The sequence below is a fragment of the Hemitrygon akajei genome, unplaced genomic scaffold (assembly GCF_048418815.1).
Source record: "Hemitrygon akajei unplaced genomic scaffold, sHemAka1.3 Scf000060, whole genome shotgun sequence".
Lineage (NCBI taxonomy): Eukaryota > Metazoa > Chordata > Chondrichthyes > Myliobatiformes > Dasyatidae > Hemitrygon > Hemitrygon akajei.
The window spans coordinates 4,966,711-4,990,841 of record NW_027331946.1 but is presented as its reverse complement, the minus strand read 5'-3'; the positions used below and the strand labels follow the sequence as shown (position 1 = coordinate 4,990,841).

The 24,131-nt window shown below is 45.2% G+C and overlaps 2 protein-coding genes across 2 annotated transcripts in view; one reads left to right on the top strand and one right to left on the bottom strand.

The window, feature by feature from the left end:
* The window catches only part of LOC140721733 (NACHT, LRR and PYD domains-containing protein 3-like), a 943,069-nt gene that overhangs the window by 501,349 nt on the left and 417,589 nt on the right, over positions 1-24,131 (top strand). The window lies entirely within an intron of this gene.
* Positions 1-24,131, bottom strand: part of LOC140721732 (uncharacterized) — a 77,998-nt gene that overhangs the window by 48,930 nt on the left and 4,937 nt on the right. Inside the window, 2 exon segments of the mRNA XM_073036527.1 lie at positions 9,615-11,311; positions 12,655-12,779. Coding sequence (XP_072892628.1) covers positions 9,615-10,904 — 1,290 coding nt within the window. The 5' untranslated portion in view covers positions 10,905-11,311; positions 12,655-12,779.

Genomic DNA, 24,131 nt, shown 5'->3' with positions numbered 1-24,131 from the left:
AACCAACAGAATGCAACTAAAATAATTAAGAAGGAAATGATGGAACACTTAAGTGAGCTAGCCGGTAATATTAAAGAGGATACCAAATGTTTCTTCAGGTAATTGTACTGTAAAAGAAAGACAGAAGCGGATATCGAACCACTGAAAAGTGATGATGGAGAGGTAGTAATGGGCTGGGGGTGCAAGGTGATGGCAGATGAACTGAATATCTCTCGAAGACACTGGCAGGAATATGGAAGTACTAGATGTCAGTGGACTGAATGTGTGAAGTTACTTTACTCGGGAGAAGGTTCTTGGGAAACAGAGATGGTCTGAAGGTAAATAGGTTCCCTGGATCAGATGGTATACACCCCAGAGATCTGAAAGAGGTGGCTGAAGAGATGTGGAGGCGTTAGCAATGATTTTTCGAGTATCGTTAAGGAAATAAAATCCTAAGTTAGTTTTCCCTTCACTACTCCCCCTCTCGCAGTTTCACCTATCACCGACCACTTCTTCTACCCTTTTCACCCCCACACGTCTTCCTCTGACGTCTCATCTTTTTTCCCCCCAGTCCTGATGAAGGGGCTCGGCCCGAAACGTCGACTGTTTACTATTTCCCATATATGCTGCCTGGCCTCCTAGGTTCCGCCAGCATTTTGTGTTTGTGTTGCTTGGATTCCCAGCATCCACAGAACTTTGCAGTTGATACAGATTTAAGAGACAGATAGTTTGGAGTAAAGCTGCAGTCTGCAAAATGACTTCGATAGGTTTGGAGAACGGACAACGAAGTCGTGGATGAAATGTACGGAAATGTACAGTGTATGCAAATGTACGGTCATGTACAATTGTGGAAGGAATAAGGGCGTAGAGAAAAAATAAATAAATGGGAGAAAATTCAAAAATCAGAGGTGCATAAGTACTTGGGTGTCCTTGAGCAGGAGTCCCTAAAGGTTTGCTTGCAGATTGTGTTGATGAAGGATGACAACTGTAATGTTAGCATATAAGAACAAGGATGTGACACTGTGGCTTTAAAACATATTGGTCAGATTGCTCTTCGTGTATTGTGAACAGTTTACAACTTGCAAAAACAGATGTGCTCATATTGGAGCGGGTCCGGAGAACGTTTACGGGAATGATTCCAGCAACGAAAGGGCTAACAAATGAGGAGCGTTAGATAGCTTTGACCCTGCACTCGCTGGTATAGAAGAAAGAGAGGGGAACTCATTGAAACCTATTAAATATTGAAAGGCCTCGACAGCGTGGCTCTGAAGAAGATGCACACTATACTGTGTGAGTCTGGGACCACAGGTCACAACCTCAATGTATCGGACACCCACTGAGAGCAGAGATGAGGAGGGTTTTCTTTAATCAGGGAGTGGTCAATCTTTAGAATTTATTGCCACGGACGGAGTAGAGGCCAAGTCATTGAGTGTATTTTAAATGGATGTTGAAAGATTATGGGGAGAAGGCAGGAGAATGGGGTTGAGAGATAATCAATTGGACAGGAACGAATGGCGGAGGAGACTCGATTGACTGACCAGCCCCTGTCTGATATCTCATGGCTCATGGTCTGAAGAAGAGGCTAGTGAGGTTGCATTAGGGTTAGGATATTGTTAGGGTATCCACGTCTGGATTATTGTATTCAGTTATAGGAAAGAGGACGCTAAACTGGAATAAGTGCAGAAAAGATTTACGAGAATGCTGCCGATACTCGAGGCACTGAGTTCTGGAGAGAGGTTGGGCAGGTTGGGACTTCACACCTTGAAGTGCAGGAGATTGAGGTGACGTTATGCAGGTGTTCCAAACTATGAGTGTACAGAAATGGGGAATGTGCGCAGTTGAGTGATCTCGGCCTTTTCTCCTTGGAGCGACTGAGGATGAGAGGTGACCTGATAGACGTGTATAAGATGATGAGAGACATTGATCGTGTGGATAGTCAGAGGCTTTTTCCCAGGGCTGAGATGGTTGCCACAAGAGGACACACGTTTAAGTTGCTGGGGAGTAGGTACAAAGGAGATGTCAAGGGTAAGTTTTTTTACACAGAGAGTGGTGAGTGCGTGGAATGGGCTGCCGGCAACGATGGTGAAGGCGGCTACAATAGGGTCTTTTAAGAAACTACTGGATAGGTACATGGAGCTTAGAAAAATAGAGGGCTATGGGTAAGCCCAGTAATTTCTAAGGTCGTGACATGTTCCTCAGAACTTTGTGGGCTGGAGGACCTTTATTGTGCTGTACGTTTTCTATGTTTACTTTTCTTTTACCCCATTTTTGTGGAATCAACAACCAGACGGCACCGGTTTAAGGTGAGAGAGGATTGATTTAATAGTGATCCCGGGGGACAATTATTATTCCACTTTCACTTCCGGTTCATTGTTTAACTAACATGACGAGTGCACTGTCGGGTTGGAGGAGCAACAACTCATATTACATCCGGGTAGTTTACAACCTGATGGCATGAACATCGACATCTTTAACTTCTACCTCTACCTTTTTTTTTCATCAACCCACAGGCCCGTCTCCTCCATTCTGTCTCCACACTTCTTTCTTCTCCACTGCGGATTGTCTCCCTCTGGTTCCTCTTTTACTTCCTTTTGTCCCATGGCCCGCTCTCTTATCGTATCAGATTCCTTCTTTTCAGCCCTTTGCATTTTCCACCTACCACCTCACAGCCTCTCACTTCATCTCCCACCTCGCCCACCCACTCACCTTCACTCTTATCTGGCTTCACCTATCATCTACCAGCTTGGACTCTTTCCACACCCCGCACCATCTTATTCCGGCTTTTCCCACTTCCAGTCCTGATGAAGGGTCTCGGCAGGAAATCTGTTTTGCTTTAGCCCCTCTATAGAAGCTACCTGACCTCCTGACTTCCTCCAACATTTTGTGTCTGTTACTCTGCATCTCCAACATCTGCAGAATCTCATTGGGACAGAGAGCAGAATGCAGAGACTACATCGGGTCTCAGTAATGTCGAGGAGGCCACACCTGGAAAACTGAAAACAGTAGATGACCCCAACAAGCACGATGTTGAAAAGTTGCCTCATATGGAAAGACTATTTGGGACCCTGACTAGTGGTGAGGAGAGTGGTTTGGGGCATCTCTGGCACTTCATCCACTTGCAGTTGGCTTCCAGCCCCTACACCCCTTCTTATCGCTGTAAACCTCTCCCTTTTGTGGACAACACTGCCACTTGGTGGTGATTTACCACAATAACAGGACCCCCTGATTTGTGGACTCCATTGTCACCAGGTGGCGCTCTTTCGCAATAACGCTGAGAGACAGAAATGTGACGCTTCAGCCTGCTGAAATGTTTATTCAAGATTCAGGGTTGTTTAATTCCATTTCCAGCAGAATAATTATTACTCCGGCTCCAATGCAACACAGAAACACAACAGTAACAACATATATCCACAGCTTATATACTGTGCATGGATTGATTGCATGTTCATAAAGTGACGCTCGGCATAGGATGCCTGCATATAAGATGACAGACAGGAAATGATAAAGTAGAGGTGTTTGGTGTTGTGGAAGTATGGGTAAGTGGGCAGAGATATTTATCAGCTTTACTGCTTGGGAAAAGGAGCTGTCCCAGAGGCTGGTAGTCCTGGTGAGGACGCTGCGTATCTACCCCCGATGGGAGTGAGACAAATAGTCCATGAGTGTGATGGGTGAAGGTAGATTGTGAAAATTAGGTTGGTGCTTGATCTCAAGAGAGGGAATTTGGAAAATACCAATGAGATGCCTTTTAGATCATCTTGGAATTGTGTAGCCGGCTGGTGGCGTAGTGGCATCAGTGGCGGGAGGTCCTGAGTTTGAATCCAGCCGGCACCCATCTGTGCTGGGTTAAGAGCTGGTGATCTCTTTAAAAAAAATCTCACCCGGCAGAAGGCAAATACAACAATGGCAAGCCTTTGCTGTAACTAGCCTAGCACACGATTTCCCAATACGTCAGAGGAAATCGCCTGCTAAGTTGAAAATTCCGGATGTGACCTACCTTCCCTTTGCAATTGTGCCCACTAGGGAAAAGTTAATTCTGGAATGAACCAAATTTGATTGGGGAGCTTTTGGTAAAGGGAGCATGTGGATACAGTGATAATAACATGACTGAATTCACCCTTCATTTTGAGAGGGGAAAGGTAAAACAAGATGCATCATTATTAGTGGAGTGAGGGGAACTACGGAGGCACTGGAGAAGAGCTTAGCAAAGTTGATTGGAAGGGGACACTAGCAGGGATGATGGCAGAATAGCAATGGCTGGAGTTGCTCCACTTGACAGCCTCAGGGTTGAAGAGAAACAAATCATGTTCCACCTACGTAGCTCCAACCTGAAGGCATGAATATCGATTTCTCCTTCCAGTAAAAAAAATCACAGCCCATTGCCTTTCCTTCTACTTACTCCCGAATAACGTAACTTTACACATTCTGACCACTGACATTTGAGACTTTCATATTCCTGCCAGTGCCTTCCACAGATAAGAGTGAGTACAATACTTATTCAGTTCATCAGCCATCACCTTTCACCCTCACCCCATTATTCCCTCTCCAGCATCATTCTCCAGTGGTTTGATATCCATTTCTGTCTCTCTTTTACACAATATGTACCTGAAATTAAAAATGGTATCCTCTTTAATATTACTGGCTAGCTAATCTATTCCTTCTTAATGGTTTTGGTTGCATTCTGTTCATTTTTAGAACTTTCCAATTCTCTAACTGCCTATACCTGGGGCAGAAGTGAGGATACATGCTTTTACCAAGGAGAGAAGGTTTTTTTGAAGCTGAAAGGCCTGAAGGTAGATAAGACACCGCAGAGTTCAGAAAGAGGTAGCTGAAGAGATTGTGAAGGCATTAGAGTCATAAAACACTACAACACAGGAAAATGCCATTCGGCCAGTCTAGTCCGTGCTAAAGCATTAATCTTCCGAGTTCCAACAACTTCCACCTGGACCATAGCCCTCCATATGCTTCTCATCCAGTGACCTAAGCAAACTTCTCTTAAAGATGACAATCGTCCCTGCCACTTGCTCTGGCAGCTCGGTGCACACTCTCCCCGCCTCTGAATGAAGAAGTTCCCCCCTTAGTTTTCTCTTCAAGTGATGAGTAATGATCTATCAGAAATCACTAGATTTTGGAACGGTTCTGGTGGACCAGAAATTTGCAAATGTCACTCCACTCTTTAAGAGAGGGGGCACAAGAAAGAAAATTATTGGACAGTTAGTCTGACCATAGTGGTCAGGAAGATGTTAGAGTGTACTAAGAGTGTGTTTTTTTGGGTACTGTAATTGGGGAAACATGATGAAGTAGGCCAAAGTCAGCCGGATTCTTTCGAGGAAATCTTGACTGACAAATCTCTTGGAATACTTTGCGGAAATAACAGGCAAGATAGATAAAGCAGAGGCAGTGTATGTCGTTTGCTTGGATTTTCAGATGATCTTCAACAAGGTACCCCATGCAAGGCTGATTGAGAAAGTAAGGAGGCATGGGATCCAAGGGCACATTGCTTTGTGCATCCAGAACTGGCTTGCTCACAGAAGACAAAGAGTGGTTGTAGGCTGGTCATATTCTGCATGGAGGTCGGTGACCAGTGGTCTGCTTCCGGGATCGGTTCTGGGACCCCTACCCTTCGTGACTTTTATAAATGACCTGGATGAGGAAGTGGAGGTAAATTTGCTGATGACACAAAGGTTGGGTTAGGTTGCAGGGGGATATTGATAGTCTGCAAACCTGGGCTGAGAAGTGGCAAATGGAGTTCAACCCAAAGAAGTGTGATGTGGTTCATTTTCTTCGGTCAAATATGATAGAATATAGTATTAATGGTAAGCCTCTTGGCAGTGTGGAGGAACAGAGGGATCTTGGGGACGGAGTCCATAGGACACTCAAAGCTGCTATGTAGGTTGCCTCTGTGGTTAAGAAGCCATACTGTGCATTGGCCTTAATCAACCGCAGGCTTGAGTTTAAAAGCCGAGATGTAATGTTGCAGCTATACAGGACTTTGGTCAGACCACACTTGGAATACTGTGCTCAGTTCTGGTCGCCAAACTACAGGAAGGATGTGGAAGCCATACAAAGGATGCAGAGGAGATTTACGAGGATGTTGTTTGGATAGGGGAGCATGCCTTTTGAGAATAGGTTGAGTGAACTCAGTCTTTTCTCCTTGGAGTGATGGAGGATGAGAGGTGACCTGATAGCGGTGTACAAGAAAATGAGAGACATTGATCGTGTGGATAGTTCGAGGCTTTTTCCCAGGGCTGAAATTGCTAGCACGAGAGGGCATAGTTTGAAGATGCTTGGAAGTAGGTACAAAGGAGATGTCAGGGGTAAGTTTTTGACACAGAGAGTGGTGAGTGCTTGGAATGGGCTGCCAGCAATGGTGGTGAAGGCGGACACGATAGGGTCTTTTAAGAGACTCCTGGATAGGTACACGGAGCTGAGAAAAATAGAGAACTGTAGGTAACCCTTGGCATTTCTAGAGCAAGGACATGTTCGGCATCGCTTTGTGAGCCAAAGGGCCTGTAACGTGCTGCAGGTTTTCTATGTTTCTAAGGTGCTGCACGTGAGGCTGCTTAACAGGATCACAGCTCATGGAATTACAGGAAAGAAACTTGTACTGACAAGGGAGAAAGAGTCAGAATAATGTGGGCAATTCTGTTTTGCTGTCGGTAACTAGTGCTGTTCTGCAGGGGTCAGTATTGAGACCGCATCGTTTCATGTTAAATCTGAATGATATGGATGACGGAATTGATACCTTGGTGACGAACATTGCAGTTGATACAAAGATAGGTACGGGACAGGTAGTTTACAGCAAAGCGGGAGTCTGCAGAAGGACTTCGATAGGTCTGGAGAATGTCAGCAAAGTAGAAGTTGAAATACAGTGTATGCAAGTCATGTAGATTTGGTGGAAGTAACTGGGCGTAGAAAAAAAATAAATGGGAGAAACTTGAAAAAATTAGAGGTGCATAAGTGCTTGTGAGTCCTTGAGCAAGAGGCGCTAAAGGTTTGCTTGCAGATGGAGTTGATTAAGGATGACAACTGCAATGTTAGCAATATAAGAGCAAGGATGTGATACTATAGCTTTATAACGCATTGGGCAGATCACTGTTGGTGTATGGTGAGCAGATTCCGACCTGTACTTCCGACTTATTATCTGAGCAAAAGATGTGCTTGTATTGGAATGGGTCCAGAGAAGTTTCAAAGAATGATTCCAGGAAGACCAAGAGTGGATGACTTGGATGAGGAAGTACGTGGGAAGGGATTCACTCCGTCATCCAACCCACAGAAATTTATCAATATCCACTGTTGCTGATTTCCACACACAAATAAATCAAAAGGGATATGCCCAATCAAATCGATAATTAATCGATCAATAGCCCCCAAACAACACGGCACAGCCGGACACATAACAGGGGACTTTACATCTCACAACACTGGATTCAGTAATGAAACCCGTGATTTATGTTGTTGTCCCTCTCAAATCATAAGAAACACACATTAAGGTGCATTTAAATGTGAGCGCATCCCCACAGGTGATGTCACACAGACCCCCTCGCGCCTGACGTCACGCATCGGCTTCCCACATGGGGATCTGCCCTTACGTGCACAGCGTCTTACGTCATCCATGCGCTGGTGAGCTCGGGCTTTATCAGTTTAATAGCTGGGCTAATAATCACGTGACCAGCCCTCCCCCACCGCTGTCAACAGAGGATTCAGGGGCTGCGCTATTCCCATTGTTGCAAAGCGATGTCAATCACTTGTTACCACCAGTCGCAGAGGTGGACAAGTCCAGAGGGCGTTACCCCCGCTGAGTTCGCCTCCCGCTCCGGCCTCAAACTCCACATCACAGCGGAGTAAATGTCCGTTTTTTGATTTATTTCCATTTTCTTCCAAGGGAAGTTGGGGGGTTTGTGAAGCGTCTTCTGTGGCCGGAGTCTGATGTGTCGCCGGGAGGTAGGAGGAGACAGCTCGGCCCGTCGGTTTGATGCCAGTTCCCTGGGGAGGGAGAGGAGGGATTTTATTGAAAGGAAAAAGATGGTGTGAGAGGGGGCGGACAGGATGTTTGTCCCGGTGGAAATCTGTGGAAATGTCTGAGCCCACGCTGGTGGCGAGCAGAGGGATTCACGTTGGGGGCGAAACACCTGCAGACGGTTGACCTGCAAGTGGGGCCAATGACAGGGGTAGGAGGTGAGTGGTTGGGGCAACACGGGGCTGCGGAAGATGGACATTTTTTGCACAGAGGATTAACAAAGTGGTTAGAGAGTATTTGTTATAGAGTGTGCAATGAAGTTTTAATAGACCGATCCCTGAAATAGTTGGGTCATCATATGAAGAAAAATCAAATGTGATAACCCTTTCATTTAGAGAATCGAGGACTGAGAGATGAACACATTGAAATACACATCATTACCGGTTGAAACAGGGATCCTAGTCTCTGAAAAAGGGGGTGGATGCCTATATTTTATAATATAACCCCTATTGTTTTACCTTTACCTCCTCTCCCAGTTTTATGCTTCCCTGGTCTTTCACACCCCCTTACCTGCTTAAGATTCAGCCCATTAGCAACAGTCAGCAATTCATTCCTTTTGGCTTTTCCTAATGCCTCAGGGGTTGGCACTTCCAGAAATTTATAAATATCCACTGCTGCTGATTTCCACACAAATAAATCTAAAGGGATTTCCCCAATCAAATCGATAATTCATCGATCAATAGCCCCCAAATTTGTTCATATCCCAGACCCACGCCCCAAATTTTTTACGAACCATAATGCTTTAGAAACAAACCAGCAGCAATAGACTACACCTGGAGTCTGGTTTTGATGTTAAATCTATCTTTATTAGAATCTACTTGTAATATTGCAACTTAAACAAGATAAACAGAAGTTAACAGTGTTAAGTTTATAAATGTGTGTAAATGTAACTCCCAAACTATTGAGCTTGGGGGAAACAAGGCTTGGAGTCTTGAGATGGTAAAGTATGAAAGTTCCGTTCAACTACAGAATAGGCGATGAGAGAGGGATTTGTAATCCATGGTAAATGGTGAGAGAATGCAAATATGTAGAATTCCACAGGTTCTACGGTGGTAAAACGAGAGAACAGTCGCTGTAGATTTTATCCATCATCGTTCCAAATCCACATACAAATTATCACCGAAAGTGACTTGTCACAAGTTGTATCGTCTCCAAGTGAACTACAACACCACAGCCAGGCAAGGGTTAACACATAAGTGGTCTCCACAGGATGCGCCAAATCCGATCCACTCCTATGGATCAAACAAGGTGACAACCACACATTCGATGTACGGTGAATCGATAATTAACCCACCTTGTGGGGATAGGAAAGTTCCAAACAGTGACCCTTGGCCACTCGTTCCCTGGTGTCGATCCTTCAGTTTTTCCTCCTTCGTCTCCATCTGACTCTGAGTGTCTGTGTCCTCGGTTAAAACTAAACAAGCTGCAAGCGATGTAAACAAGCTGCAAGTCAGACTGATTCACCTTCTTAATCTCTCTCTCTTAAAATGACAGTCCACAGCAAACGAAACCCAGGGATTCATAACAACGGCCAGTCCCCACTGTGAACTGACTGGTGTGCTAGTAGTTGTGATGACTGAGTGAATCCTATCCCATAGTCTAAGCAGGTGAACGGCTTCTCCCCAGTGTGAACTAACTGATGATTCTGCAGATGGTGTGACTGAGTGAATCGCTTCCCACAGACTGAACAGGTGAACGGCTTCTCCCCAGTGTGAACTCGCTGATGTACCAGTAGGTTAGATAACTAAGTGAATCCCTTCCCACAGACTGAGCAGGTGAATGGCCTCTCCCCAGTGTGAACTCGCTGGTGTCTCTGTAGGTAGAATGACAGAATGAATCCCTTCCCACATTCTGAGCATGTGAATGGCTTCTCCCCAGTGTGAACTCGCTGATGTACCAGTAGGTTGGATGACTGAGTGAATCCCTTCCGACATTCTGAGCAGGTCAACGGCCTCTCCCCAGTGTGAACTCGCTGATGATTCTGTAGGTGGGATGACTGAGTGAATCTCTTCCCACATTCTGAGCAGCTGAACGGCCTCTCCCCAGTGTGAACTCGCTGGTGACTCTGTAAGTTAGCTAACCGAGTGAATCCCTTCCCACAGACTGAGCAGGTGAACGACTTCTCCCCAGTGTGAACTCGCTGATGAATCTGTAGGGTGGATGACTGAGTGAATCTCTTCCCACATTCTGAGCAGGTGAACGGCTTCTCCCCAGTGTGAACTCGCTGATGACTCAGTAGGGTGGATGAATGAGTGAATCCCTTCCCACATTCTGAGCAGGTGAATGGCCTCTCCCCAGTGTGAACTCGCTGGTGACTCTGTAGGTTAGCTAACCGAGTGAATCTCTTCCCACATTCTGAGCAGGTGAACGGCTTCTCCCCAGTGTGAACTCGCTGATGACTCAGTAGGTGGGATGACTGAGTGAATCTCTTCCCACATTCTGAGCAGGTGAACGGCTTCTCCCCAGTGTGAACTCGCTGATGACTCAGTAGGTGGGATGAATGAGTGAATCCCTTCCCACAGACTGAGCAGGTGAATGGCCTCTCCCCAGTGTGAACTCGCTGATGACTCAGTAGGTGGGAGGACTGAGTGAATCTCTTCCCACAGACTGAGCAGGTGAACGGCTTCTCCCCAGTGTGAACTCGCTGATGGCTCAGTAGGCTGGATGACTGAGTGAATCCCTTCCCACAGACTGAGCAGGTGAACGGCTTCTCCCCAGTGTGAACTCGCTGATGAATCTGTAGGGTGGATGACTGAGTGAATCTCTTCCCACATTCTGAGCAGGTGAATGGCTTCTCCCCAGTGTGAACTCGCTGATGTTCCAGTAGGGTGGATGACTGAGTGAATCCCTTCCCGCAGACTGTGCAGGTGAATGGCTGCCCCCTGGTGTGAACACGTTGGTGTGCCATTAGGTCAGATGACCGAGAGAATCCCTTTCCCGAAATTCAGCAGATGACCAGCCTCTGCCCAGTGTGATCTGACTCTTGGGTCCACAGGTGGGATGCCCGGCAGAATCCTTTCTCACACACAGAACAGATGAATGGCCTCGCCCAGTGTGAACTTGCTGATGTACCTTCAGTTGAAATGACAGAGTGAATCCATTCCCACTGTCTGAGCAGGTGAACGGCCTTTCTCCTGTGTAAAATGCCGGGCTTGCTACTTGCTCAGATGACCGAGTGAATCCCTCCCCACAGTCTGAGCAGGAAGGATGGTCGATTGAATCCCTTGCTCCACTTCTTAAATATCTAGACAGAGACAACAAAACTGGCGTGCTGTGTTTGGGATCCCTGGAGACAAATTCCTTCTCGTTTTTAACCTGTAGAAGATTTACAAAATCCATCAATGGGTGTAGGACAACATTTCAGATGAGATTACTTGAGTTGCCAAGTTTTGATTTGGTATCACACTGTTACAGTGAGGTTAAACCCAAGTTGGAATAGAAATCATCTCCTGACTGGGCAGAGTGCTGGTATCTGGAATGACCATCAATCCCCATATGCGTTTCAAGTTCCAACTCCTTAAAGTGCAGGGTTACAAGCTGCAGCTGGATGCATTTCTTGTAAGTGAGGGCATCAGGGACACTACAGGTCTCCCCATCTTCCCTCCAATACCCACTCTAATTTGTAATAACCAGTGTGTACATAAGACTTGCACTGTGCATTTTTTTTACCCAGTGACAAGATGTGCACAGTGAATTTTTTTATAGAGAGGTTTTCATTTTCACAGCTAGCAAATCACTGTCAATAGGAACTTTGATCTCCTCTGGGTTCGATCCAGTTCATCTGCACTCTCTCACAACCTATGTAGCAGGCCTGTAATGGGTAATGAAGGATTTTCTCACCAAAGTTTTTGCATATTGTCCATATGTGGTTTGCTTGCTAAGTTACACTTTAAAAAGTCAGATTTCCAAATATCACTCCACTTCTTCCCACTTGCAAATTTTCCAGCAACTTTTGCAACATCAGAATACACACAAGTATCACCAGTTTCTGTATTCCCCTGAAGCCTCCCCCAATGACTGACAGTGGTGAACTCAGTGATGGCAATGCCAATGAATATGAAGGGAAGGGCAGTAGTCTGTCTCACTGGAGTCTGGCACATTTGTGATGTGAAAGCTACTTGCTTCCCCAGACAAAGGTGTTTGATATCATTATGTACTCAGAGAGAATGGGACAAAACATGCTCTCACGGGTAGAAAAGTCCAAAACAAGAGGAGGTAGAACAAGTAACACACACAAAATGCTGGAGGAACTCAGCAGGCCAGGCAGCATCTACGGAAAAGAGTACTAATGCTGAATTTTGCCGGCATTTTGTGTGAGTGTTACTTGGATTTCCAGAATCTTCAGATTTTCTCTTATTTGTGATTGGAGGTAGAACAAAGGTGATTTTCTCAATTGCTGATGTAAAAGATTTTGTTCCCTTTCTCTGAGTTCCTAATCCTTGCATTTAGATAGCTGGAGCTCAGCTCTGTCTGAAAGATCCATCGGATCCCATTCACTCTGCAGCCGGAAGCTCCCCGGGGCGTGTGTACGGATCGTGGGGCTGAGAGAGAGGGAAGAGGGCAGGACTGTCCCGGAATTGTTGGCCACGGTGTCCGGATTTCACAGTAATTGTTGTGAATTTGGTGTTTAAGATAAAAACATGGAGAATCGCTCTTACCTGCACCCGACATTTTCAAGGCCTTCAGTGTACTGCGTGCATGCGTGAAACTCAGGGACGTCCACAGGCTGACGGCTGCGCATTTCATTGGCGCTTCAGCACTAGCGAAATTTTTAACGCATGGCCTTATGGGTAAACACGGTGCCATTAACCATTTCTGCAAGCACTGTTTCAATGTCCATACCTCATTTTTTTAATAGTGTGTATAGAAAAAAATTACAGCTGTTTTAATGCAGAAAGCGGCTCCCATAAACAATATACTCAATATCAACGTGTATCTAATGCCAAAGTAAAATGCAGTTATAAAACACAGGAGATTCTGCAGTTGCTGGAAATACAGAGACGCACACACACAAAACGCTGGAGGAACTCTGCAATTCAGAGAGCAACTAAGCATCGGAGTACACAGTCTAGGCATGCTGAAGGGGCTCGGCCTAAACATTGTATTTTTATTCCTCTCCACATTTACTGCCTGAAATTAACCACCTTTTTTTCAGTCAACCAGTTTACAAATGTTTCTGACCTTCCTTTTGTAGCCACATCCTGCTGGTCTGATTCCTCCTCCTCCTCATAAACTCTAGACCCCATCTCTCTCTGGAGCCCCAAAGCCCTGACTCAGGCTGGCAACTTTTTGTTTTTTGACTCTGCACCATCAAAGATTTACTCACTGGTCTGCTGTCAGTCTTTAGAGGCGCATTGTGTTACGAGACCGCGGGTTCATTTACTGTGAGTGTCGCTTTAATTGCCTGAGTGAGGCGGGGCTGTGACGTCAGACACAAGGAGAGAGAGAGAGAGAGAGGGAGAGAGAGAGAACGTCAAAACCACAGTCAGCTCATCGTCTTATTCACCCTGGAGAAAATCATGCGGGTGTCTAAGATGATGAGAGGCATTGGTCGTGTGGATAGTCAGAGGCTTTTCCCCCAGGGCTGAAATGGCTAACACGAGGGGGAATAGGTTTAAGCTGCCTGGAAGTAAGTACAGAGGAGATGTCAGAGCTAACTTTTTTAAGCAAAGAGTGGTGTGTGTGTGGAAAGCACCACCAGCAACAGTGGTGGAGGCGGATACAATAGGGTCTTTTAAGAGACTCTCAGATAGGTACATGGAGCTTAGGAAAATGGGTGGCTATGTGGTAGAGTAATTCTGAGCAGTTTCTAGAGTAAGATACATGGTCGGCACGGCAATGTGGGACAAAGCATCTGTAATGTGTTGTGCATTTATATGTTTCCATGAAATTCACGGGAAATCTCCTATCCCACGGAGTGGTGACTAGTTGCAACCTGTCATCTCAGGGTGAGCGAGAGGGGAACGGCAGGGATAGATTTTGATATACGGATATGGAACAGAAACATGGGCAGAAACCAGATGGGCTGAGTGGCCTTTCTAGTGTACATTGTGAGTGTGGTAGAGACAGTAAGTACCTGAGACACGGGATTTGATACAGAACTGATTTATATTTCACAGATCCACAATATTAAACACCAGTCTAGTTTAAGGCTAACATCAGCAGAACGGACACCTCCAATACTCAGTGACCAGGGTTCAGTCCTGGGTGCGATGAGCAGCCGCAAGAACTGCAGAATCTGACAGTAACAGTCCCTCATGAACCTGCAGCTGCCTTCAGTCACCTTCGGATGGTTAAACATTTAACACAGAGATGATTTGAACTTGCTCCCTGATGTAGGAGCACTCAGACCGAAGATGTAGGGGAGAAGGAAAAAAAGAGATAATAAAGTTGTTTGCACTGTGAGGGATAAACAGAGAGGAAGAGGTGGAAAGTTTCTTGAATGCATCTATTTTAATGCTAGGAGCATTGTAAGAAAGGTGGATGAGCTTAGAGTATGGATTGATAATTGGAAATATGATGTTGTATCTATTAGTGAAACATGGTTGCAGGAGGGGTGTGATTGGCAACTAAATATTCCTGGATTTCATTGCTTCTGGTGTGATAGAATCAGAAGGGCAAGAGGGGGAGGTATTGCAATGCTTGTCCGAGAAAATATTACAGCGGTGCTTTGACAGGATAGATTACAGGGCTCATTTAGGGAGCCTATTTGTGTGGAATTGAGGAATGGGAAAGGTATAGTAACACTTATAGGGGTGTATTATAAACCACCTGATTGGGAGCGAGAATTGGAGAAGGAAATTTGTAAGGAGATAGCAGATATTTGTAGTAAGCACAAGGTTGTGATTGTGGGAGATTTTAATTTTCCACACATAGAAACATAGAAAATAAGTGCAGGAGTAGGCCACTCGGCCCTTCGAGCCTGCACCGCCATTCAGTATGATCATGCCTGATCATCCAACTCAGAACCCTGTACCTGCTTTCACTCCATACCCCTGATCCCTTTAGCCACAAGGGCCATATCTAACTCCCTCTTAAATATAGCCAATGAACCGGCCTCAACTGTTTCCTGTGGCAGAGAATTCCACGGATTCACCACTCTGTGTGTGAAGAAGTTTTTCCTCATCTTGGTCCTAAAAGGCTTCCCCTTTATCCTTAAACTGTGACCCCTCGCTCTGGACTCCCCCAACATCGGAAACAATCTTCCTGCATCTAGCCTGTCCAATCCCTTTAGAATTTTATACATTTCAATAAGATCCCCCCTCAGTCTTCTAAATTCCAGCGAATATAAGCCTTGTCGATCCAGTCTTTCTTCATATGAAAGTCCTGCCATTCCAGGAATCAATCTGTTGAACCTTCTTTGTACTCCCTCTATGGCAAGAATGTCTTTCCTCAGATTAGGGAACCAAAACTGCATACAGTACTCTGGCTGTGGCCTCACCTGGGCCTCGTACAACAGCAGTAGAACCTCCCTGCTCCTGCACTCAAATCCTCTTGCTACGAATGCCAACATACCATTTGCCTTTTTCACCGCCTGCTGTACCTGCATGCCCACTTTCAATGACTGGTGTACAATGACACCCAGGTCTCGTAACACCTCCCCTTTTCCTAATCGGCCATTCAGATAATAATCTGTTTTCCTGTTCTTGCAAACAAAGTGAATAACCTCACATTTATCCACATTAAGTTGCATCTGCCATGAATATGCCTACTCACCTAACCTATCCAAGTCACCCTGCATCCTCTTAGCATCCTCACAGCTAACACTGCCGCCCAGCTTGGTGTCATCCGCAAACTTGGAGATGCTGCATTTAATTCCCTCGTCTAAGTCATTAATATATATTGTAAACAACTGGGATCCCAGCACTGAGCCTTGCAGTACCCCACTAATGACTGCCTGCCAATCTGAAAAGGTCCCATTTATTCCCACTCTTTGCTTCCTGTTTGCCAACCAATTCTCTATCCACATCAATAACATACCCCCAATACTGTGTGCTTTAAGTTTCCACACTAATCACCTGTGTGGGACCTTGTCAAGAGCCTTTTGAAAATCCAAATATACCACATCCACTTGTTCTCCCTTATCCATTCGACTAGTTACATCCTCAAAAAATTCTATAAGATTCGCCAGACATGATTTTCCTTTCACAAATCCATGCTGACGTTGTCCGATTATTTCACCTCTTTCCAAATGTGCAGTTATCACATTTTCACAACCAACTCTAGCATTTTCCCCACCACCGATGTCAGGCTAACCAGTCTATAATTCCCCGGTTTCTCTCTCCCTCATTTTTAAAAAAAGTGAGGTCACATTAGCCACCCTCCAATCCTCAGGAACTAATCCAGAATCTAAGGAGTTTTGAAAAATTATCACTAATTCTTGGGCTAATTTCTTAAGCACTCTGGGATGCAGACCATCTTACCCTGGGGATTTCTCTGCCTTTAATCCCTTCAATTTACCTAACACCACTTCCCTACTAACATGTATTTCCCTCAGTTCCTCCATCTCACTAGACCCTCGGTCCTCTATATTTCCGGAAGATTATTTATGTCCTCCTTAGTGAAGACAGAACTAAAGTAGTTATTGAATTGGTCTGCCATGTCCTTGTTCCCTATGACCAATTCACCTGTTTATAACTGTAAGGGACCTACATTTGTCTTAACCAATCGTTTTCTTTTCACTTATCTATAAAAGCTTTTACAGTCAGTTTTTATGTTCCCTGCCAGCTTTCTCTCATAATCTTTTTTCCCTTTCCTAATTAATCCCATTGTCCTCCTCTGCTAGACTCTGAATTTCTCCCAGTCCTCAGGTGTGCCACTTTTTCTGGCTAATTTGTATGTTTCTTCTTTGGACTTGATACTATCCCTAATTTCCCCTGTCAGCCACGGGTGCACTACCTTCCCTGGTTTATTCTTTTGCCAAACTGGGATGAACATTTGTTGTAGTTCATCCATGCAATCTGTAAATGCTTGCCATTGCATATGAATGTTGAGGAACCAACTAGAGAGCAGGCCATTCCACATTGGGTATTGAGCAATGAGGAAGGATTTGTTAGCAATCTTGTCGTGCGAGGCTTGGGTAAGGGTAATATGGTGGGATTCTTCATTAAGATGGAGAGTGACATAGTTAATTCAGAAACAAAGGTTCTGAACTTAAAGAAGGGTAACTTTGAAGGTATGAGACGTGAATTAGCTAAGATAGACTGCCAAATGATACTTAAAGGGTTGATGGTGGATATGCAATGGCAAGCATTTAAAGATCGCATGGATGAACTACAACAAATGTTCATCCCAGTTTGGCAAAAGAATAAACCAGGGAAGGTAGTGCACCCGTGGCTGACAAGGGAAATTAGAGATAGTATCAAGTCCAAAGAAGAAACATATAAATTAGCAAAAAAAAGCAGCACACCTGAGGACTGGGCGAAATTAAGAGACCAGTACAGGAGGACAAAGGGCTTAAATAGGAAAGGGAAAAAAGATTATGAGAGAAAGCTGGCAGGGAACATAAAAACTGACTGTAAAAGCTTTTACAGATATGTGAAAAGAGAAAGATTGGTCAAGTCAAATGTAAGGACCTTTCCAGTCAGAAACAGGTGAATTGATCATAGGGAACAAAGACATGGCAGACCAACTGAATAACTACTTTGGTTCTGTCTTCACTAAGGAGGACATAAATAATCCTCCGGAAATAGTAAGGGACCAAGGGTCTAGTGAGATGGAGGAACTGAGGGAAATACATGTTAGTAGGGAAGTGGTGTTAGGTAAATTGAAGGGATTAAAGGCAGATAAATCCCCAGGGCCAGATGGTCTGCATCCCAGAGTAGCCCAATAAATAGTGGATGCATTAGTGATAATTTTTCAAAACTCCTTAGATTCTGGATTAGTTCCTGAGGATTGGAGGGTGGCTAATGGAACCCCACTTTTTAAAAAAGGAGGGAGAGAAAAACCGGGAATTTATAGACCGGTTAGTCTGATGTTGGTGGTGGGGAAAATGCTAGAGTCGGTTATCAAAGATGTGATAACAGCACATTTGGAAAGAGGTGAAATCATCGGACAAAGTCAGCATGGATTTGTGAAAGGAAAGTCATGTCTGACGAATCTTATAGAATTTTTTGAAGATGTAACTAGTAGAGTGCATAGGGGAGAGCCAGTAGTTGTGGTATATTTAGATTTTCAAAAGGCTTTTGACAAGGTCCCACACAGGAGATTAGTGTGTAAACTTAAAGCACACGGTATTGGGGGTATGGTATTGATGTGGATAGAGAATTAGTTGGCAGACAGGAAGCAAAGAGTGGGAGTAAACGGGACCTTTTCAGAATGGCAGGCAGTGACTAGTGGGGTACCGCAAGGCTCAGTGCTGGGACCCCAGTTGTTTACAATATATAATAAATGATTTAGATGAGGGAATTAAATGCAGCATCTCCAAGTTTGCGGATGACACGAAGCTGGGCGGCGGTGTTAGCTGTGAGGAGGATGCTAAGAGGATGCAGGGTGACTTGGATAGCTTAGGTGAGTGGGCAAATTCATGGCAGATGCAATTTAATGTGGATAAATGTAAGGTTATTCACTTTGGTTGCAAGGACAGGAAAACAGATTATTATCTGAACGGTGGCCGATTAGGAAAAGGGGAGGTGCAATGAGACCTAGGTGTCATTGTACACCAGTCATTGAAGGGAGGCATGCAGGTACAGCAGGCGGTCAAAAAGGCGAAAGGTATGCTAGCATTCATAGCAAAAGGATTTGAGTACAGGAGCAGGGCGGTTCTACTGCAGTTGTAGAAGGCCTTGGTGAGACCGCACCTAGTGTGCAGTTTTGGTCCCCTAAACTGACGAAAGACATTATTGCCATAGAGGGAGTACAAAGAAGGTTCACCAGATTGACTCCTGGAATGGCAGGACTTTCACATGAAGAAAGACTGGATCGACTAGGCTTATACTCACTGGAATTTTGAAGATTGATGGGGGATCTTATTGAAACGTATACAATTCTAAAGGGATTGGATAGGCTAGATGCAGGAAGATTGTTTCCAATGTTGGAGAAGTCCAGAACGAGGGGTCACAGTTTAAGGTTAAAGGGGAAGACTTTTAGGACCGAGATGAGGAAAAACTTCTTCACACAGAGAGTGGAGAATCTGTGGAATTCTCTGCTACAGGAAATGGTTGAGGCCAGTTCATTGGCTGTATTTAGATATGGCCCTTGTGGCTAAAGGGATCGGGGGTATGGAGAGAAAGCAGGTACAGGGTTCTGAGTTGGATGATCAGCCATGATCATACTGAATGGCGGTGCAGACTCGAAGGCCCGAATGACCTACTACACCTATTTTCTATGCTTCTATCCACCGTCAACCCTTTAAATATCAATTGCCAGTCTGTCTTAGCTAATTCACGTCTCATATCTTCAAAGTTGCCCTTCTTTAAGTTCAGAACATTTGGTTCTGAATTAACTATGTCACTCACCATCTTAATGAAATATTCCACCATATTATGGTCACTCTTACACAAGAGGCCTCGCATGACAAGATTGCTAATTAACCCTTCCTCATTGCTCAATACCCAGTCTAGAATGGCATGCTCTCTAGTTGGTTCCTCGACATGTTGGTTCAGAAAACCATCCCGCACACATTCTAAGAAATCCTCTTCCTCAGCACCCTTACCAATTTGGTTCACCCAATCTATATGTAGATTGAAGTCACCCATTATAACTGATGTTTCTTTTTTGCACGCATTTCTAATTTCCTGTTTAATGCCATCCCCAACTTCACTACTACTGTTAGGTGGCCTGTACACAACTCACACCAGCGTTTTATGCCCCTTAGTGTTACGCAGCTCTACCCATATCGATTGCACATCCTCCAGGCTAATGTCCTTCCTTTCTATTGCGTTAATCTCTTCTCTAACCAGCAAAGCTACCCCACCTCCTTTTCTTTCCTGTCTATCCCTCCTGAATATTGAATATCCCTGGATGTTGAGCTCCTATCCTTGGTCACCCTGGAGCCATGTCTCTGTGATTCCAACTATATCATATTCATTAATAACTATCTGCACATTCAATTCATCCACCTTATTACGAATGCTCCTTGCATTGACACACAAAGCCTTCAGGCTTGTTTTTACAACACTCTTAGCCCTTATACAATTATGTTGAAAAGTGGCCCTTTTGATTTTTGCCCTGGATTTGACTGCCTGCCACTTTTACTTTTCACCTTACTACTTTTTGCTTCTGCTCTCATTTTGCACCCCTCTGTCTCTCTGCACTTGTTCCTATCCCCCTGCCACATTAGTTTAAATCCTCCTGAACAGCAGTAGCAAATGCTCCCCCTAGGACTAGGAGGAGGGACAGCCCTCAGTGAATCCTGTGTATGCTCCCTGGAAGCCTCAAGAAATGATAATGATCATGAATCAGGCCCCAGATAGAAAAGAAAAACCAGCACAGTTTGCTCAGTGTGTCCACAGTACTATACAAATGTTTAATGCGACTCTGCAAGATTTATTCGGTCTCTCCTGCATGATTCTCTCAGCTGATGAGGGGTGGAAATGGAAGGCAGAATTGAGATACCAAACCTATCAGGAGTTACAGATGGGAAAACATAATGAGAATGAACAGATGGACCAGATCATTCAAGCCTTCGAAAGGGCTCTCCAGCAACCTGTAAACATCACTAAAGTACCTGAATGCAAACCTAAGCCTGGGGAATCGGGACCAGACTATTGAGAGCGATTTGTGGCCTGCTACGGCACCTTCGCAGGAGACCAAGACTTTAATGATGGGAATCTGTCCCCCCAGTTCAATGCCCTACTGCTCCAATGCTTAGCAACTAAGTTCGCCAACATGATTAAAACAAATAATATGGATTGGACTGACAATGACCGAAATCTAATGCGACAAGCTTTGACATATCATTAGGACCCAACTTTCGAATCTCGATCAACCCCGAAGGGAACTAATATTAAAGGTGAATATGCTCAGCTGGAAGAAGGACGCGAGCAGGCTATATCTGAGGAACAGAAATGGGAACAAAAACCTACCAAGGGACAGGTGGGGACAACAACCCGTTTAGAAATTGTCAAGAAGATGCTTCCAACCATGAGTGCCAACCGTCAGGAAGAGCCCAATGTAATATTGCAAGTTGCTGGAAATCCAGTTCCATTTATGATTGATATGACGGCAACCACAACCAGTCTCGATCAGGAAATAGTATCGGAAAAGTGATTCCAGCTATCAGATGCTACAATCACTCTGTCTGGGTTCGAAGGCATGGAACGTACGTATTCACGTACCCAGCCACTGCAGGTGAAATTCCAGGGGAACCAGGGTGAGGTTTCATTTACAGTCACCACCAGACGGGGGTGTAATCTTGCAGGGAGAGACTTGCTCTGTCTGTTGGAAGTCGAGATTCTTTGCACAGACAATGCTGTCACCCTTGACAGGTGAACAACCGACAGCTTCCCCAGTTTCCGACCCCCAAGTGGAGGGCACTTAATTTGGACTCCACTCCTTCTGCCAGCAGCCGACCCTCATGTGACTCTGTGCTTTGACCCTACAGGGTGCGCCACTGAGGAAAGCCAATATTATGCACCACTTGATGGACAGAAGTTCCCAGTCACGGTGATTAGACAGGTTAAAGGAAGAGACGGTATTGCATTACTGGCCGAATTTCCAGATTTCCTTTGGCGACAGACAGAACTGGTAGTTCCCCATACCACCATTAGGGTTTGCACTAGGTTCAAGCCAAAGATCCCAGGGTTCCTGGCCTACACCCTAACAAAACAAGCCTCCAGCACCGAGGGAGACTGGCAAGACTTGGCCACGGGTCTAGTCCAATATGGGAAGGAGTCTGAGGTGAAGACGAGATATCTGGTAAGACAACCTTTTAATATTGACCGATCCCAAGATGCTGTACCCCATCTCTGTGCAATTTCAGGCCAAGAAGTCTGTTGCACCAACTGCCCCCCTGTCCGGATCACCACAAAAGAAGGACAGACGCTCCCATCCATTTAGCAATATCCCCTCAATCCCGAGGCAACGTTTTATGAGGATGGAAGCTCTTTAGTGGATCCAGCAGGATAACAATATTTTGACTATGCAATAATGATGGACGGTGAAGCAATTAAGCAGGCATCTTTTGAAGCAGCTGTCTCCGCCCAGAAGGCTGAGCTGTTTGCTCTGACTCATCCCTGTATCCCAGCAACAGACTAAAGTGGGAACGTTTACACAGACTCCCGTTATGCATTTGGAATTGTACATGACTACGGGGCTCTCTGGGAACGTGGGGATTCCTAACTTCCTCTGGCCACCCCATTAGTAATGCCACCTTTGTAAACAACTTACTCACCGCTCTACAGCTACCTCGAGTTTTGTTCTTCTCAGGGGGACGCCTCTGAGGAGGAGTGCAAACAGGGCATCTGATGGGGTGCCAGAAAGACCCCAACCTAGGTTTTTGGATCACCCCAGTGGAACAGGTTTGTGTTCCTACACAGTTTTTACCAATATTGGCCGATTATATACATAATTGTACACACCTGGGAAAGGAGGGAATGGTTGGTAACCTGTACCCTGCACACCGGGTACGACCCCCTTGCCAGGTGGACCTTTTTGTGTCTACAAGTTGATTTTATTGAATTACCTAGAGTACATTGCTATAGATGCTGCTTAGTTATTATTGATGTGTTTAGTAGACTACCAATAATACTGTTATGACTGTTGTGAGGGTATTATTACGGGAAATACTTCCCAGGTACGGCCTGCCAGAGATGCTGAGCTCTGACAATGACCCACACTTCGTGATGAAGGTAAACAAAGGGGTACGTAACGAACTAGCTATCCAGCAACAATTCCACTGTGTACACCACCCACGGGCCGCTGGCAGAGTGGAAAGAGCCAATGGCACTCTGAAGAGAAAACTGGCCAGACTAACAGTGGAGACTGGACTCACATGGTTGATGGTCCTACCGTTACCCAGTTCCACATGAGGGTTACCCCACAGGGGAAAACAGGGTTGTCACCAGCTGAAATCATTTATGGACGGCCCATGAAGACACCCTGGGGACTAAGAGCTTGTGTACCATTGCTCCCAGAAAGTCTACCAGCAAAATTGGATATTCATACCCGAGGGGAAGACATGGGGAAATATATATGCCAACTAACCAAAATTTTCCAAGCATATATTCACAGGTATGACAGGCTTACAAGGAAGAGAACTACTCTGCACCATGGAACCTGGGATTTTTTTTCCTGATGAAGAACTGGGATTGAGGGAAACTCGGACTGCGGTGGAGAGGGCCAGATCAGGTGTTACCGACCGCTCCCATGGCTGTGAAACTGAAGGGGCAATCTCGGTGGATACATCATTAGGCGCCAAACTTGTTACTGAAGGAACTGAATAGAAGGTCTCTCTCGGACTAATGGAAAATGTATTGGTTGTTAGGGGTGTTCATATTTATGTCTTTGAGAGGGCTCACCCCAGCATCCGGGGGCCCCCATGTTAACACATTTCCGTCTTTCTGTCATACCTATGCCAAACAGGTAGAACTAGGGGCCTGCTGGGTTTGAGCTGAAATTCCACAGCATGGTAAAACTATGGTTCCAATGTCAGTAATCCTGCTCAACCAGAGTGAGGAACTCTCAGCCTGGGCTTTCTCAAATAACATCCGGGGAAGTGAGATGAGGACCTGTGGTCCAGTCAGAGATGACTGTGGCTGTCAGTGTTTTGAGGGATGGTGTCTCAGGTCCCCATCAAATAGAACTTCCAATACTGGGAAACATGCATCCTGGCCATACTTGCTGGTGCCCAGCAGCCGAGAGGAACAACTGAGACTGATTGATTTTGGATGATTACTTTTCTCTCCTATGGAGTAGCCAGGAATTCATGACAGATAATCAATTTGGATACAGCACTTGAGGAGCTGGCCACAATACTGCAGGGGCCCTGATGGAAACACAGGCCCAAGTAACAGAAATACCCACTGAAATGATTGCAATCTGGCAAACAGTCATACAGAATTGTACAGCTTTAGAGTTTATCCCAGCTGAGAAAGAGGGAACCTGTGCTGTTATTGACACAGAATGCTGCACGTATATCCCTGATGAATCTACTAACATTACACCCCTCTCCGAGCACACTGCAAAGGAGATTGAC